Source organism: Chenopodium quinoa, unplaced genomic scaffold, assembly GCF_001683475.1.
Source record: "Chenopodium quinoa cultivar QQ74 unplaced genomic scaffold, ASM168347v1, whole genome shotgun sequence".
Lineage (NCBI taxonomy): Eukaryota > Viridiplantae > Streptophyta > Magnoliopsida > Caryophyllales > Amaranthaceae > Chenopodium > Chenopodium quinoa.
In genome coordinates, this window is record NW_018743920.1 from 6,123,805 (window position 1) to 6,140,828 (window position 17,024).

Consider the following 17,024-nt stretch of genomic DNA (forward strand, 5'->3'; position numbering starts at 1 on the left):
AGCCTCGTGCACCAAATTCGTGTGCGGACGTCCGCACTCAATACCTTCTCTTGTCCCTAAATATCATATCATCATCTCTAAGTCTCTGTATATGCATTTTCATTTGGAGTAAAAAACAAATAGCAAGAATAAGATTAAATTAGGAAATAACGAACTACTTAACTAATAATTAGACTTATATACACATAATGCATGATTTGACACAATGAATCAACAAAACAATGCTCGTATTAAACTTACTATTGAGGATATATTTTGTGGGATATTTTGGTAGTTATCTTTTATATTGTTTCCTAATTCCTAATGACCTAAGTTAAGGTAATTCTAGGATTAGCATTGTATATATATTGGTATTGATTAAATAATGAAGGCTAAGCCGTAAGTTTATACCAATTCTACATGCACTACAAGAAAAAGGCCATATTCCGACGGACATCTTCCGACGGACACAAAATTCCGTCGGAAATCCTATATATTCCGGCGGATTTGTATTCCGTCGGAAATTTCCGACGGATTTCCTACGAAATACAAATCCGTCGGCATTTATGGGCTTTCCGATGGAATATTCCGTCGGAAATTTCCGACGGATATTCCGTTGAAACATTAAATTTCCGACAGAATTAAAATCCGTCGGAAATTTACGACGGAATATTCCGTCAGAAAATTAAGTTTCCGATGGAATATTCCGTCGGAATATAATTAAATAATAATAAAAAAAACAAACCCTTAAAAACCTAAAAAAACCCTAAAAAACCCTATTCTCTCTCCTCTCCTCTTCTCTCCCCGCCTCTATCTCTTCTCTTTCTCTCTCCTTTCTTCTTTCCTCTTCCCCTCTTTCTCCTTCCTTTCCGGCCTTCTCCTTTCTCTCCTTCCTCGGCGCCTCACTCCTCTTTCCTCTTCCCCTCTTCCCCTTTTTCTCCTTCCTCTCATTCTCCTTCCTCTCCTCTTCCCTCTTTCTCTTTCCTCTTCCCCTCTTTCTTTTCTTTTTCGTTTCGTTTTCTTTGGATTTCAACTCAAGGTAATTTCAAGATTTTCAATGAAAATCAAGGTTTTCATGTCAAATTCGACCATGAAAACTCTATGGTCGAATTTGACCTTATAAACCCAATTTCGACGTTTTTTTTTTGTCAAATTAAGGTATGTGTCTCTTTTTTTCTTCTTAATTTTGATTTTAATTAACTTGTTGATTTTTCTGATTTTTTTGAAATATATGGTGTTGGTGAATTATGGATTTTTTTGATGTTATCTTGGGTGGTTTCGGTGGTTGTTTTGGGTGGTGAGGTGGGTTTCGGTGGTGAGGTGGGTTGCGGTGAGGTGGGTTTCAGTGAGGTGGGTTTCGGTGTTGTTTTGGGTGGTTTCGATGAGGTGGGTGGGTCTGGTGGGGTGAGGAGGTGGGGAGGTGGGTTAAGGTGGTAGGTTGGGAGGTGGGTTTCGGTGAGGTGGGTGGGTGGGTCTGGTGAGGTGGGGAGGTGGGTTTCGATCAGGTAGGTGGGTCTGGTGAGGTGGTAGGTGGGTTAAGGTGGTATGGAGGCTGGTGGGGCTGGTGGTGGGGGTGGTGGAGGCGTTTATTTTTTTATTTTTTTTATTGACTTTTCCGACGGAAATTTCCATCGGAATACACCTCTTCCGACGGAAATTTCCGTCGGAAAATTGCGATGGAATTTCGTTTAAAGTCAAAACCAGCTCCGACAGAATGGATTCCGTCGGAAAAGTGGCTTTCGACGGAATTTCCCTCGGAAAACGTCGAATTCCTACAAAGGGTATTGCGACAGACTGTTTCCGACGAAATTCCGTCGGAAGGCCGTTTTCCGATGTTTCCGACGGAATTTTTCCATCGGAATCCAGCTGTTTTCTTGTAGTGATGGTATCAATAGCAGGCTGAAATTTTTTTTTCTCCTGTGAAACACAATGACAAGCGGTGGCGGCACCCCATCTCCACCAAAACTCGAATCAAATTCTCCCTTCTACCTTGGCCCGCAAGATCGGCCGGGAGATTACATCACCTCTCAACGTCTCAAATTAGAGAACTTTCATGATTGGTCTCATACCGTGCGAATTGTGTTGTGCTCTCGGCGGAAGTTCGGTTTTCATGATGGTAGTATCATCACCTTCGACCCACCATGTACGAAGGATGATTGGATTACAATTCACTGTATGTTAGTTTCGTGGCTAATGAACACTATTGATCCCGGGGTAAAATCTATGCTTTCTCATTATGATGATGCTAAGAAATTATGGGATGATTTACATGAGCATTTTTGCCTAGTTAATGGTCCTAGAATTCAACAACTAAAGTCTGATATTAAAGGCTGTGAACAATCGAAAAGTATGACGGTTGCGGTGTATTACAGTAAATTGTCGGTTTTGTGGGATGAACTTGATCGCCTACAACCTTTGATTGCTTACAAGTGTGGGCAATGTTCATGTAATGTAGGGAGACAACATGCGGATAGGCGTGATGGGGATCGTCTCCAACAATTTCTGCTTGGTTTATACTCTGAGTATTATTCCTCTATATGCTCTACATTGCTTTCGCTTGATCCCCTACCCTCTCTAAATAAGGCATACCAGCAGGTTTCCCAAGAAGAGAAGGTTCGAGGTATTTCTTGCCTAAAAGATGATTCCTCCCATGCCCTCGGTTTCGCTGTTTGTAGTGGTGCAGGGAGGGGGCGTGGTGGAGGTTCTGATTGGCAGGTGCCAGTGTGTGAGAATTGTAAGAAGGTGGGTCATGAAACCATGAAGTGCTGATCTGACAAAGTGTGTACTTACTGTAAAAAGCGTGGCCATGAGGAATCTCGTTGCTATGACAAGCATGATTGGCCGAAGAGTAATGATATGACAAGCATTAGTTTCTTATAAAAAAAAGCGTAATGATATAATCAATTCTAATTCAAGGTCCCCCAAACAATCAGGAATTCAAATCTTAACACATTCTAAAAAGTGTAAACTCTTAAGCTCTTAAAGGGCCATGGACATAGAGAAAATGAGATTCCCAACGACGGGCCACCCTCTTCACAAATATAAAAAAGCTTTACGAGTATTCCGTATCATTTATCAAGGGCCAAAAGTTGCGGGAGTACGACCTTGCAATTTATTGCTAAGGAATAAAACGATCAATTTGCGGTGAACTGGTGATGTTACGTTTTTTCTAACTATTATAAACAATAAACAACTAAAACAGGAATTAAATATCATGTCTTTTTTGATACATGTAAATCACATACTTGGACCACTTATACAATAATTAAGTGTTCAAATAAGCTGGGAATAGTACTATGGTCAACACGGCAATGGAGTTATGGTTTAAAAATCATTAATTTAGGTCCTTTTAATAATTATTTATCAAGTCAAAGAACCTAATAATCCATCAATTAAAGCAATTAGTGTATCCCGGGCGATGTCCCGTATTGCTAGTTTATACTTTGTACTTCTTTAATTTGATAATTATATTCAACTGTTTGTATAGCTAGTGTGTGATCCGGGCGTTGCCTCAGATGTTACGGTTTTTTTTTTTTTTTTTTTTTTTTTTTTTACCTCATATGTATAATCACATATATAAACTCTTAAGTGCGTGCAATTAGATTCGATTATTAATATTTTATCATAATTTAATCGACTTGTTGTAGGAATCAAACCGACTAATTAGCGTGAGTTGACTAAGATTACCAATACCAAAACTATGAATTAAGAAGATAGTACTAGTTCATGCTGTTTATGTACGTCAAATATTATCTTAAATGAAGAACAACTTGAACAACCATGCATATATACTAACTCCTTATTTAGTAATCCGTACTAATATTTAGTTCATTAAATAAATAATTGTAGTAAATCAAGGGAATGCATTTACTTAAAAGAAAATTCGTTCTGTTGTAGTAAAGAATATGTTGAGTGGAAATTTTTGCCAAAATACGAGTATTTATGCATGTTCTTCTAGATTAATCAAGCATTTATTCATTTTAATTTGCTTATATTAAAAGCCAAATACCTACGTATAGAGAACAAAAATGCAATAGTTTGTCACTTCTTATCGCGCATTATATATGCTATATAAAAAAAAAAAAAAAAAAAAAAATGTATATAGACGTACTAATAATAAACTAAAAGTATAAACATGTTAATTAATAATTCAGTTCTCGTCCTATCAGAAAAAATCCTTATAGAAATGATACTCCGTAGTTATGTAAAAAATTATACTATTGCATTTTCACTCTTTTTGCATATATCCACACAGATGCTACAAAATGAAAAACTTTTCCCTTATACCCCATTAAAAAGTGAGTGAGCCCTTACAAGTGTTGTCTTTCATTCTTTAGAAAAGACGATGCTGCTTGTTTAGTTATAGTGTCTCAAAGTAGGATGACATAATAACGGTGCAAATTAGAAAGATATTTCTTTTTATGTGAATTATACTAAAAGAATAAAATGACAAACAACAAACGAGAAAAAAATATATATATACTCCTTTTTTTTTCTTTTTTTTTTTTTTTTTTTAAATTGTACAATTATTGCATTTCTCTCCCATTTTCTAACATAAATAATGTTTATATCTAACTTATCTAATCAATCTACTAGAGCTTATTTGAACTTACTTTAGTAAATACATTAGAACATAAAACTATACTAATTGTAAATTGAAGTAAATTAGGCCATGTTATGTCACAAACTCATGCTAAATGTAATTTGAAGTAAGTTAAATTAGGCCCTTTTATGTTCACCTTATTTTTACAAATTTTAGTTCACATAACTTAGAATATTTTTTTTCATTATCTTATTTTATCTAAACTTATTATTAACCCTTATATGAACTTAAGAATACACAGAATAGGACATTATTGATCTTAATAGGATCCTTAGTTATATAATTATATTGGGAACTTAAATAGCCCTTATTAATTTAAACCTTCAATGAATTTATTTTTCATGAACCTAATTTATGAAACCTGTTATTTGAACTTATTTTTCCTAAGTTATGTGAAAATAATACAGGAAGCTAAGAAGTTCTAATTATCATTATAAAATAAATCAATTTCTTGTAACGCTAATTATATTCCAATAAATCTACGACGATGCATGGACAAGCTAAGGACAATAATATATGTAGCTTGCGTCTAAGCGGAGATTTCATCTTTACACTGAAATTAGAGGGACAAGAATATAATACTAGTATTATTTTAGCATGAAATTTCCATCAACCTTCCTGTGATTTATAATTTGGTCAGACCAAATAATTCAACAGATTTGGTTTGAGATATCAGTAGCTCCTTTATTGTTCTTTCGTAAAATTTGTGAATGCCTGTAAATGTGCTTTCAAATGGATGAAAGAGATCAACATCATCGTCTTTTTGTATGAGTGGACGACATAGGCAAACTATACGTAACACTACCCTACACATTACTTTTGTCGTTTGAGAGAAGGACAAAATAAATAAGAAAATAATTGAAAAAGTTTGTCAAATAAAGTTTATGAAACATTTAAAATATAATTAGTCTAAAATATTAAACGTGTAAGGTTTAGAAAATAGAAAGAGGTCAAATTTCATGACTATAAAAATAAAATTAAAATTTTTTGTTACTTTTTTTATATTAATATAGTTGACCTAATTCGTTCATACTCATATCGTTTCTCTAATTAGTGTAATTGATTGAACTACCGGCATGTGTGATTTGGGTAATGTTCATATCAGTTGTTATCTCCATTATAGTGTATTGCAGTGATTTAAGTTTACTTATGTGGGAATGACATGCAAATTTGTCATTGTTTTAGTAATATTTTTTTCTTAAATAATAGTGAAAGCCCATATAGATTTTTAATTATCTGTCTACTTCGATCCGCTTATTAACCTAACTGAATTATTAACGAAAAATAAAACCAATTTAAAACCTTCGATATTCTCAATTTAACATATATATTCACAATTTTCACACACATATATCTACGTACTGATTCGTCTCGATTTGAATGTCATATATATATATATATTTCGGACCAAAAAAGCACAAATATTCCCTTTAAATTCCCTGCTAGCTAGGGTTATTCCATTTGCATATTGTGTAGTGGTTTATAAATTTAATCTTTAGTATGACATGAGAGATCTGGTACTATACTATTAGCTAAGCTAAGGGATTAGTATAAAATTTGTGGGAATTTAGCAAGGTTCGATTCTGTTTGTTAGGTCATGTGTCCATGGATATAAGCCGCCCAATCATGTTGTCCCGTTGAAAGTGATTCTTTTGCTTTCTTCTTAAGCCATTTTCAGCCAATCAGAGTCCTTCTTTTTCTCCTCCTTTTTCAAAATCCGCAAACGAGAGAATTTGTAGATTAAAGCTATCATACATACGTGTCTCCACCTGTTCAACTCGACTATATTTGCAAGTAATGCTCTTTCGGTTTATCCATTTTTGGTATATTATTTTTTTAATTCAACTTTATCTATGTGAATCCATTTATCTTATCATATTCCATATCTTGTGAACACAATATTTTAACTCTGTAAAGTTAGTATAGTAAATAAGTTTTAGGACGGGTAAACTACCATGCATGAGTAATTGAGTAGAATGAAGTATCACATACATTGATACATGTACGTAAGGTAGAATAAAGTTGAACTCTCTTCATTTTTCTTTTAGCTTACATGCATACATGTAATATGTATTTAAGGTAGGATAAAGTATCACATACATGTAAGTAAGGTAAGATAAAGTTCGTCAAACTCTCTTCGTTTTTCTTTTAACTTACACTGCATAACTTAGATTTATGTTTCTTAATACATACATCTGACCATTTATATTTTTAATTTTTTATAAATATTTTAAAATTAAATTGTTGCGGAGTATTTTGAAATGATGATCAAAGTACATGTCAGAGACAAAAGTAATAAAATTCTGCATAAAACTTTTGCACACATGAGATCAATCCATCTATATCTATCTCTTGTGAGAGATGTAGATTAGTAAAAACCCTAATTGATGAACCACATGCTCCTCATTTCCATGGAATAGTAACCTTCTTTTCTTTTAATGATAGTGATCGAAAAGGTTGCTCCCAATTGACCCGTTATCCAAAATACAATAAACATGCACTTACTATTTCTCAATAAGAAAGAAGCCTAAACAATTTAATAAGCCATTTGCCTCTATTGAAATGGACCATACGACTATCATTATAAAGATTTCCTAAATCATAGTACTAATTTTGTTATTTACCTAAATCTACTCAATTAGAGTTCTAGAAGATAAAATGCGTGTGATTTAATTAAATAATTAAGTACATTATTGCATTCTAAAACTTATCTAAATTTCACTATAGATTGTAAAGTGTTTGAAATTGAAAATCACTTATTAAATAGTATACTCATATTAGCGACCATAGTCTTAATAAATCATGAGGGTTTTTATTTTCCTGATTTCAACCGATTGATAAACGATGACGTAAAGAAGCTAAAAATCACTGCTCTCTTGTAGTACAACGTTGTAACTGGGTGTATGAATTAATGAATGGTAACTAAAAAAAGAAAAATTGAGACACCAAGCTTAAGCAATGAGTTGTAGTCTTGTAGATTGAGAAATTGAGGGTGCAAGTATATATATATATATATATATATATATATATATATATATATATATATATATATATATATATATATATATATATATATATATATATATATATATATATATATATATTTATTGATTATATATATATATATTTATTGATTATGATCCGGTAAAGTAATAATATCATTATAGTAACCTTACTTAAAATCTACTATGTAATGTTGTACTTGTATATTTTATAGCAAAGTGAATATATACATACAAAATTACAAATAAAATGACACATCGAGTAAAGTAATTAATTGGGCAGCAGGAGTAGAACACTAATCTATTGCAATGATAATAGCGTGGACGACGGATAAATGACAAATACTCAAACTATGTAGCTTGGCTTTCATGCCAAGTACGCAGTCATTACACCCTTTTTTTCAATTTTCCAATCCACTTCAAACAAATTACGGACTACTACTACTTTTTTATTTTAATCTCAACTAGACAATAATGCCACCGCCAAATTATTACATAGTCTAAATTCGTATTAGTGTCTATATTATTGGGCTCAAATCTCCATATAATTCTCTACGAGTAGTAACTTTGTCCCAAAGTTTTTTTCACCTTTACTATATCAACATACCTTTTATATACATCCTATATCAATGCGTGGTTCCTACAGGCTTATCATACAAATGTTTTGTAAACAAAAAGAAAAAAAAAAAAAAAGCGAAAAGAATATATTATTGAAAAGTAATGAACATATACCTAGAGTGAAAAGAACATATTTACATCAAAAAAGAGTGAAGAGAACAAATGTCCATGTTTTTTGATTGTTAGTGTAATGTACATTTATTTGTGACATAATGTTCATTGCTTATTGTGAAATGTTCTTCAAATTTTGTCTTTAAATTATGGTGGACATATATAAATAATGTTCATTACATAATATTATCTTGTTCTTTATTAATATTACAAATGTTCTTTAAATATACAAAAAACACATAAAACTGGATTTTTTTTTTTTTTACAAAACAGTTATATGTTATTTACAAAACAGTTGTATGTTCTTTACAAAACAAATACATGTTCTTTCTACATTTTTTGTCTGTACCAAGCATGATACAAACGCCTGTACCATAAAATTTTCAATCCTAGATATGTGCACCCTTAGCCTAATAAAGTAAAAATTCTAAAAAGCGTCTAGTCAAATAGAAATGACAATACATATTCCTTCACGTTAAGTGTAATACTTTGACTTTGATTTATTTACATGTTTCGCTTTTATCATAATTCTTACCGGCATATAAAAATACATATTAGTATATGCATTGTTTTAAATTTAACTAATACGTAGTAGATAATTAGGGATGTCAGTCCATATTTTACGTTTGATTTGAAATGGTGTGGAAGTAATATTGGTGGTGAAAACTTTTCATGTCAATAAGTTTATCAATAAAGTTTATTTATTCTCAATTACCCTAAATTGTCGTCAAGCTACATAGTTAAGTACATGGTATTGAAAATTATGTTATTTATTTATATTTATAAATAAGAAGGGATCAATCGGTCTACTAGAGAGGGGATATATTATAAATAAAATATCCCTCTTACATATATGAGATATAATCTCTAGTTCTCTACACCAAATTGATGCGGAGTACAAGATACAGAGTTAACGACACAACTACTACACCACCCCAACCTCATTGATAATTTCATTATTACTCTGTACTACTATAACGTTCCGATCCTTATTTATTACAGTAGCGTGTATGAAATGAAAATAACATAAATAGCTAGCCACGAGTTATTAGATTCCAAAAAATGGAAAAAAAAAATGAGTATGTTGAGAGAGACACGGGGGAGAAGAGAGGGGGAGTTACGAGTTATGACAATGCATGCACACTTATGGAAGCTACTCAGAATAAGGATATAGTTTCCTATTTACTTCCCGTACGGTTGTGTTTGTATTGATATGCTATCTGACAATTTCCTAGCTGGACTTCTCACACTCTCCACCTCTCGTATTAGGGGTTAATTATTTTATTAATTAATTTTTTCCATTCTAATCTTGGATTGGCCATATTATTAGCACCCTCTTAGACTCCTTCCTTATTGTTACTTTCAAAGCATAATTTCTATTTTTATATGTCAAGATTTTTACATATGTTTACAAATATATTCTTTTTAGGACAACTAGCTAAATTCTAGTGTAACAATTTTCTACAACGTAAGTAATTTTAAAAGAATACTCTAAATGTACAAAGTATTTGTTACCTGTAATTGATTTTATGAGTATATTATTAGAACCAAAAATGGAGAAATACGGAGTATAAATTAAAAAGATAACCCCTTCTAATGACAAAAGTTTAACTTCTAATTAAAAAGAATTGTAAAGTTTTATATTTGTTTATACAACTAGCTAATAATTCTAAATTTTAGTTACTTCTCCTATTCTTAAACTTCAAATTGAACTCTCACGACGTAGAATAATTTTTTAACTAAAAGAAGGAATAATATAGGGTGACCGACCTAAATGTTCCTAACATCAATTGATTAGAGTGGTATAGGGGGTGATTAAAAATTAAACATTAAGGGCACCTAGTATATTCTTAAATTGTTTATCCTCTCAAAATTCACACTTAATAACCCCCTAAAAAACAAAGGGGAAAAGGGAATCTACATTAGTAGAAATAGTTGGTTAAAATTTACCATCTACTACTTCTTCAAATAGAATAAAGGAATTAGTCATTACAAAAATACAATTAAGGAGCAACTTCTTAATTAAACAAACTTAAATGGGAGAAAAAAAAAAAAAAAAAAAAAGTACACTTTTAAAATTGTTGCGTTATGCGGGACCCAATTTCATACTTTTCTGGCACTACAAATACCTCCTCCTCATTCTTCTCACTCACATTAACCAAGTTTCAAAAAATTAAAACCCCACAAAACTCAAGTACTCAACCAAAAAAAAACAAAAAAACAGAGTACTCTGTATTTATTAGAAAAAGAGAGAAAATAAAAACAGAGGTTTATTGTTGTTGTTGGTTGTTTATGATCGAAGTAAAATATAAGGTAAGAAAATTTGACTGCCCTATGATTGACACCCATCTCCCAATTATATCTCTATCCCACTTGCATGTTTTTCAGAATGCTTTGTAACTTGATACTTTTTTGTTACTTACTTCTTCTTACAGTTGGCTCTCTTTAATGCTTTTAATTCCCAAATTTTAACTTTAAATTTTTATCAGTTTTTGTTGATCTTCCTATCCCTAATAAAAGAATCTGTTTTTGTGTTGCAGGAATTCAGAAAAATTGTCCAAATTCAAACAAAAAAAGAAAAAGAAAATCGAACATCTCTCTAAATTTCTCTGCATCTTAAGTAGTTGCAGAAAGAAGAGAGAGAGATGTCAGCAGGGTGGTTTGACAACGCCAGCTGCCTTGAAAGCCCTTATAAAATGATCATCAATGAAGATAATTCTTTCATACAATCAAAACAGGGCATTGTTTCTTTACTTAGCTCTGATTTTAACAACTCTTCTTCTTTCAACAACAATTCTATTCGAAGAACTCTCTCTGCTGCTGACATGTCCTCCTCACAAAAATGGATTACTCCTCATTCTTCCCCTTCTTCTTTCAAGAGGGTTCATTCCTCGCTCGCCTTAGGCGAGCATCATCACAACAACATTGTTGATGATAACACTCGTGGTAATTATGATCATGATAACAACAACAACAACAACAACGTGGGTGGTCAGGCATTTGAGGAAATCTGGAGTTCTATTCAAGCTGACAAGAAGAGTTGGGGCTCTATTCTTTCTCCTGGAAAGACTGATGGGTCTGGGTCTAGGTCTAAGTCTGGGTCTGAGCCGGGTCATCTTCCTCCGCCGTATGTTCACCCTTTGGCGAAGCGTTCAAGCTCGCTTAGTGAGAAGAGCCTTGAGATTTGTACTGAGAGTCTCGGGTCAGAGACCGGGTCTGATGGGTTTTCCTACCCGGCTTCGGACCCCGAAGACGAGCACGAGCAGGTGGAGGAAGAGCAAGAGAAGGAGAAGGAGAAAGAGCAAGAAGAGTTAGAGGAGAAAGGAAATGTTATTGTAGAAGTGGGTAATTATAACTATAAGTGCAACAACAACAGCTTGAGGGGTCCCACTATAAAGAGGTCAATGATGGTCCCTCTTGTAAGGCCGTCATTCCCTCCTCCTCTTCCTTCATTGGCTCACCGAGATGACGGGTCCAACCTCCACATACGGTCCCACCGCCAAGACGGCCGCCTTGTCGTTGAAGCTGTCGCAGTTCCTTCTCAGAACTGCTTCCGTGCGCAACGACAAGACGGGCGCTTGCTACTAACTCTCAGTACTAGTACTACTACTGATGAGCATGAACTGGAACAAAGCAAGGAGATACTCGAGGCTGCTATCGTAGAGAATTATGATCTTGAAGAAGAGAAAGAAGGAGGTGAAGAGGTGTTGGCTATACCGAGGGGGATGATGAATGTACAAAGGTCATGCACGGCATTTACAATGAGTAAGCTCATGGAGTTAAGCTCACGGAACAAGTCCACATGGCCTCGCAAATACAACAAAACAGTAATCAAAACTCTTGACGACAATGAGGAAGAGATAGAGGATGATGAGTTGGTAGTGACGCGATCACTGCCACCTCAACCAAGGGTGAGTGCGAGCACAGCCACTGCTGCTGCTGTCGCCCTGAATGCCTACGAGTACTACTGGCGACGGAGCAATAGCCCCGCGGCAGCAGCAGTGGCTATGCTCAATCCACTTGTAGGGCACAAGAATAATAATAACAAAAATTGTGCCCCACAAGTGGAAAAGGATGATGATACCAAAAGGAATAACAACAAGTTGCTTTATGCCGCCCATAATAGAAAGGGAGAAGCATTAGCACAACAAGAGGTGGTACTACTGAAAGCTGCAGGAACAGGTAGAGGAGGAGCAACCGCGGCCGAAAAGGCGGAGTATCTTGTTCCCTTGATGCTTAGAGGCTGTAAAGAACCCAAGAGGTCACTCTTATTCTGGGAGCCTCCTTGCATTGCTACCTCCTAAACACCCACCTCATCACCTTGATTTAAGTCTTAACCCTCTCTCATTTCCTTCAATAATCCACCATTTTCCAACATCACTAATAACTTAATTCCATCATTTACATAATCCCTAGCTTATTACTATCATTGCAATTTAAGCCCTCTTTTCAAATTTGTTGTAATTTCCACCCTATGAACGTGATCACTTTAATTTATTGTCATTTTTAGAATTTTTAATTTATTAGGCCATCCCACTGGGGTTTCTTATCATGTTGTACGTAGTTTAATAAATTTTGCGAAATCCTTTGTAATGGAGAAGAATTTAGTTTTACATATTACTACGATTAAATTTTATAGTAGTATGTATGTATGTATTAATTCTCCGATTCTAAGATTTCGATTTGAGGCTTGGATGAAAAAAGTGAGATCGATGATGATTTTTCTTAGAAATTAGAATTTTCTTCTTTTCGTTGCATTATTAAGTTCTCTTCTTTTGACGATGATTCAACAATATCTTTGACTCTTTGTGGCTCAATCTTGGGAAGGTTTTATGTGTCCCCCACCCTCCAACCCTAAAGATTTTTTCTTTTTTTGAAAAATAAATAAATAAAGTGAGAATTAAATTAAAAGAGCTTTTTAATTTAAATTTCTTCCATAAAATGAAATGAAATAAAAGCAAATAATGAGGTTGGTAATTAAATTGACGCATGTGTGGACCAGTTAGATGCTATTTAAGGAGCATCAAGATCCACCGTCTTCGATTTGGTGCCTGGTCTTGTTCCACTTAAGGTTGTGACTATGATGTTGTAGTATTTTTTAAATTTTTTTTCCTTTTAATCCAATCAAAATTTATGATCTTCTTACTACTCTACGTACTATTAATTTTTCTAGATTTTTGGATAGAAGGTTCGTCTTTTTATTCTTATAATTTTATTTAATCTACTCCATCAAATCATCTCGTCATGCTTCATTTAATTTAATTCTCGTATAATAAGTCCATCAAATCATCTCGTCATGCTTCATTTAACTTATTTCTTGTATAATAAGTTCAATCGGTCAATAAAATGATGTAATGTTTTTGAGGTTTTCATCGAATTAAATTAAAGTTTCGAGGTTTGAATCTTTTGATTTTGAAAAATCTATGCCTATGTCCAACACATTGTTTTGCAAATAATATTTTTTCTTATATTAAGTTAAACGGCAGCAGATCATGTTTTCATAATTTATTGGGTCCCTACTCCCTAGTCAGATCCCATATATAATATCTACGTCATTTTTTTTCATACTATAGACTTGGATGATACGAACCTCATTCTCTCTATACTTTATTTCCATGCGGATATTTCAATTCGCAATTACTCCAAATTGTATTTGTACAATAATTTAAATCCACTATATATCATTAAGAACACGACAAAAACACCGCCATTTTTTTTTCTTCCTAATAAGGTTTATTTTTAACATTTTCTTTCTCACATATTTCTATTAAGAATATCATATAAATTATCCATATCATGATTTTTTATAATATAAATAATTTTTATAATTATTTCCTAGTCATCTATATAGAGCATAAGATCTTGTTATTTCGAGACGATAGGAATACATATGTTGTTGGGGAAAAGAGTACCGGGTCACAAAAATCGCAATGAACTTGAACAAATTTACACTTCGAGGCGTGAACAAAATCACTTTCCTAAAGTAATATTTCGACCCTGGTTAAACACACCGGGTATCACAAAATTACTAGGAGATACAACGAAAACAACCACAATAGTGTGTAGTATATTTGTGGTCTAATGAAATCAAAACTTTGATATTTTTATGATGATGATTTGCAAAAAGTTCTAAGAAAATAAATAATCTGATACTTTCTCAAGTCAGTTTTCATCATATGTCAAAAACATATATGTAGAAGCAATTTTTATCCAGCCAAATCTCACGAAGTAACTGACAAAAAACCAAACAAATTGAAGAAAACCATCAATCTCAAACCAGGTCTAACGCGTGCCCGACCGGTCTGCTGTCCGCCCGACTGGGCTAACCTGAGTGATGAAGCTTGACCCCTCTCGCGCCCGGTCGGGCGGCAAAACCCAGATTCAAGAAGTCAGGCTCGCCAGCCACCATTTCCCATCGGCCGGCCACCGCCTCCAGCAGCAGCCGCAGGCAGCAACCCCCTCTCATCCGTGCGGTTGTGTTTTTTTTTTTAAAAAAAAAAAAACTTTGTTTTAATATAATTTAGCCTTGATTTAATTATTGCTTTTGGATTGTGTGATGATTTTATGGTGTTTTAATTATGATTAGTATGCATATAAATTTCAGATTTATTTTTTGAATTAAAAAGCCCCAAATTGAAAACCCTTGGTTTCAAAAGTAATGTATAGTGATGGAAATTGATTGTAGTTGATTGAAATTACTTAAACAGGTGTTTTTAAACATAATTACATCAATTTTATAAGTTTTTATAAAACTAGAATTTTTATATAAAGGTTAGAATTATGTTTCTTAAAAGGATTTTTAATTACCCATTAATTGGGATTAAAAGTAGGTGGTTTAAATTAATTTTCAGCATGTTTTAGAGGGTCTAAAAGCGATTTAAAGAGTGTATATATTATTGAAAATTTATTATGAATAGGTATTAATGTCTCTTTGCAATTTTGGGTTGTAGGACACTTCCAAGTGAGTGATTTCGTGTAGTCGTGGCGGTTTTGAGATCATATTTGAGGTACAGTCGCGTACTCGGTATTTATTTAAGTGTGTAGAAGCATGCTAGGCTTTGTTTAATTAATTCCAAGGTAGTATCATGATAGGTATTGGTTGGAATTGTTGATGGAATTGATGTTGGTGATTGATATGTGAAGTATGGATTATTTGTGGTGAATTGATGATTGGAATTAATTATGTTGGCATGTTGAATATGAACCACACTTTTATTGTTGGCATAATTGAGAGCATGTTTAATTAAACTAAATGTTTAATTTGGTTTGGAATATAAAAAGGGAATTTTATGATGGTACATATAATTTTTATTGATGCTTTAAGCATGAGAATTGAGCTATTAAGTGTCTTAGTACACAGAATAAGATATATTGCGATGCCTATGTGCACTTAAGGTGTTCTAAACACCGAGGGATAGGATTTGCGGTGCTTTATGTGCTTAAGTTGTTATCTAACGCCGAGGTAGTTTAAAAAGGGTTCAACATTAAAATTATGTGGTCACTAATTATTCAAGAATTAAATCGGTATGTTTGATTGCTTGAATGATTTATGATAATTGATTGTGGTATGGATTGAAAGTCATCACCAAGTTTAAAGATATGTAAACAACGTAAAGTGAAAGAGATTACGCACCAAAACACCTTAAACGTATATACCTTAAGTGTGAACATATGGGGGGAGTTATGGGGTTTTATATTTCACCATAGCTAATACTGGGAGTACATGACGCTGTATTTTCCTTGATTTATTTTATGCGTGGGACGTCCAGTCACTTTCATGTGGCATTTGCCTATTTGTTAGCTCCTGGTATAGTTTACCTTAATTTATTTGGGGCAGGGATTTGGTGGGAAATCCGTTCGATGCGTAATCAAATTAAATAAGCAATTCATTTATTTATTGGTTAGTTGTATGGTATGTTGTATGCTTGTAAACAGGTGCAACAAGGTAAGTTGTGTGTTGATTGGATAAAAGCATGTTAGTGTGTATTGTTTACGTCTATGTACTCAGTTTTGTTGATTGTGTGTTTGTATGTTTATTTGGCCTTGCCTTTATCTTGGCCCTACGACGAACCATTTATAATGGCGAGTAGTGGGGACAAAGTAAAGGGAAGCTTTTCAAGTGATGAAGCATATTCATAATGGGCATGAGTGAAGAGCGATTCCTGTTTAGTTTGCATAAGAATATGATGTGTTTATTCGCTTTGATTATTATATATTTGCTTGTGAGACTAACACAAAGGTTTTTATTATTGTTTTGGGTTTTGATAAGGGCCTACAATGGTTCCAAGTTGTAAGTTGACTTTAGTTTGACTTATTTTCGTTTGGTTTGACTTTTTAAGTTAACTTGTTTTGAATGGTTTTAAAATAAGTCTTCTGATGTGTGTCTTTGATAATTGCCTCAGCCGTTTTCACGGTGGCGGTAATGTCTTAGAATTTCCTATTTGTATTTTTAAAGCAGAAAAACATGTATTTTAAAGGAAAGAAATTTCTAGGGTTTTACATATTTCTTCTCCGTTCTCACGCCCGGTAGGGCGACGGCTGCCCGGCCGGGCGGTGGAGCAAGATCCCAGAACCACCCTCGCGCCCGGTCGGGCGAGCACCACCCAGACCGAGATGTGTACCGGGCTGCTGCTATTTTGCTTGCTTTGCTTCCTCTTTACCGAGATATTGCTTCTAATATTTGTTTAAAATAAATCACAACAACTTAACCT

General features: G+C 33.7%; 1 protein-coding gene across 1 annotated transcript; it reads left to right on the plus strand.

Moving 5' to 3' along the window:
- The first annotated feature begins 10,144 nt into the window (after positions 1-10,144).
- LOC110688168 (protein FAF-like, chloroplastic) lies at positions 10,145-13,045 on the plus strand. The gene is made up of 2 exons (XM_021864877.1): positions 10,145-10,626; positions 10,854-13,045. Exon 2 carries the CDS (start codon positions 10,959-10,961, stop codon positions 12,615-12,617), a length of 1,659 nt encoding a protein of 552 aa, XP_021720569.1. The 5' UTR covers positions 10,145-10,626; positions 10,854-10,958; the 3' UTR covers positions 12,618-13,045.
- Positions 13,046-17,024: the final 3,979 nt, after the last annotated feature.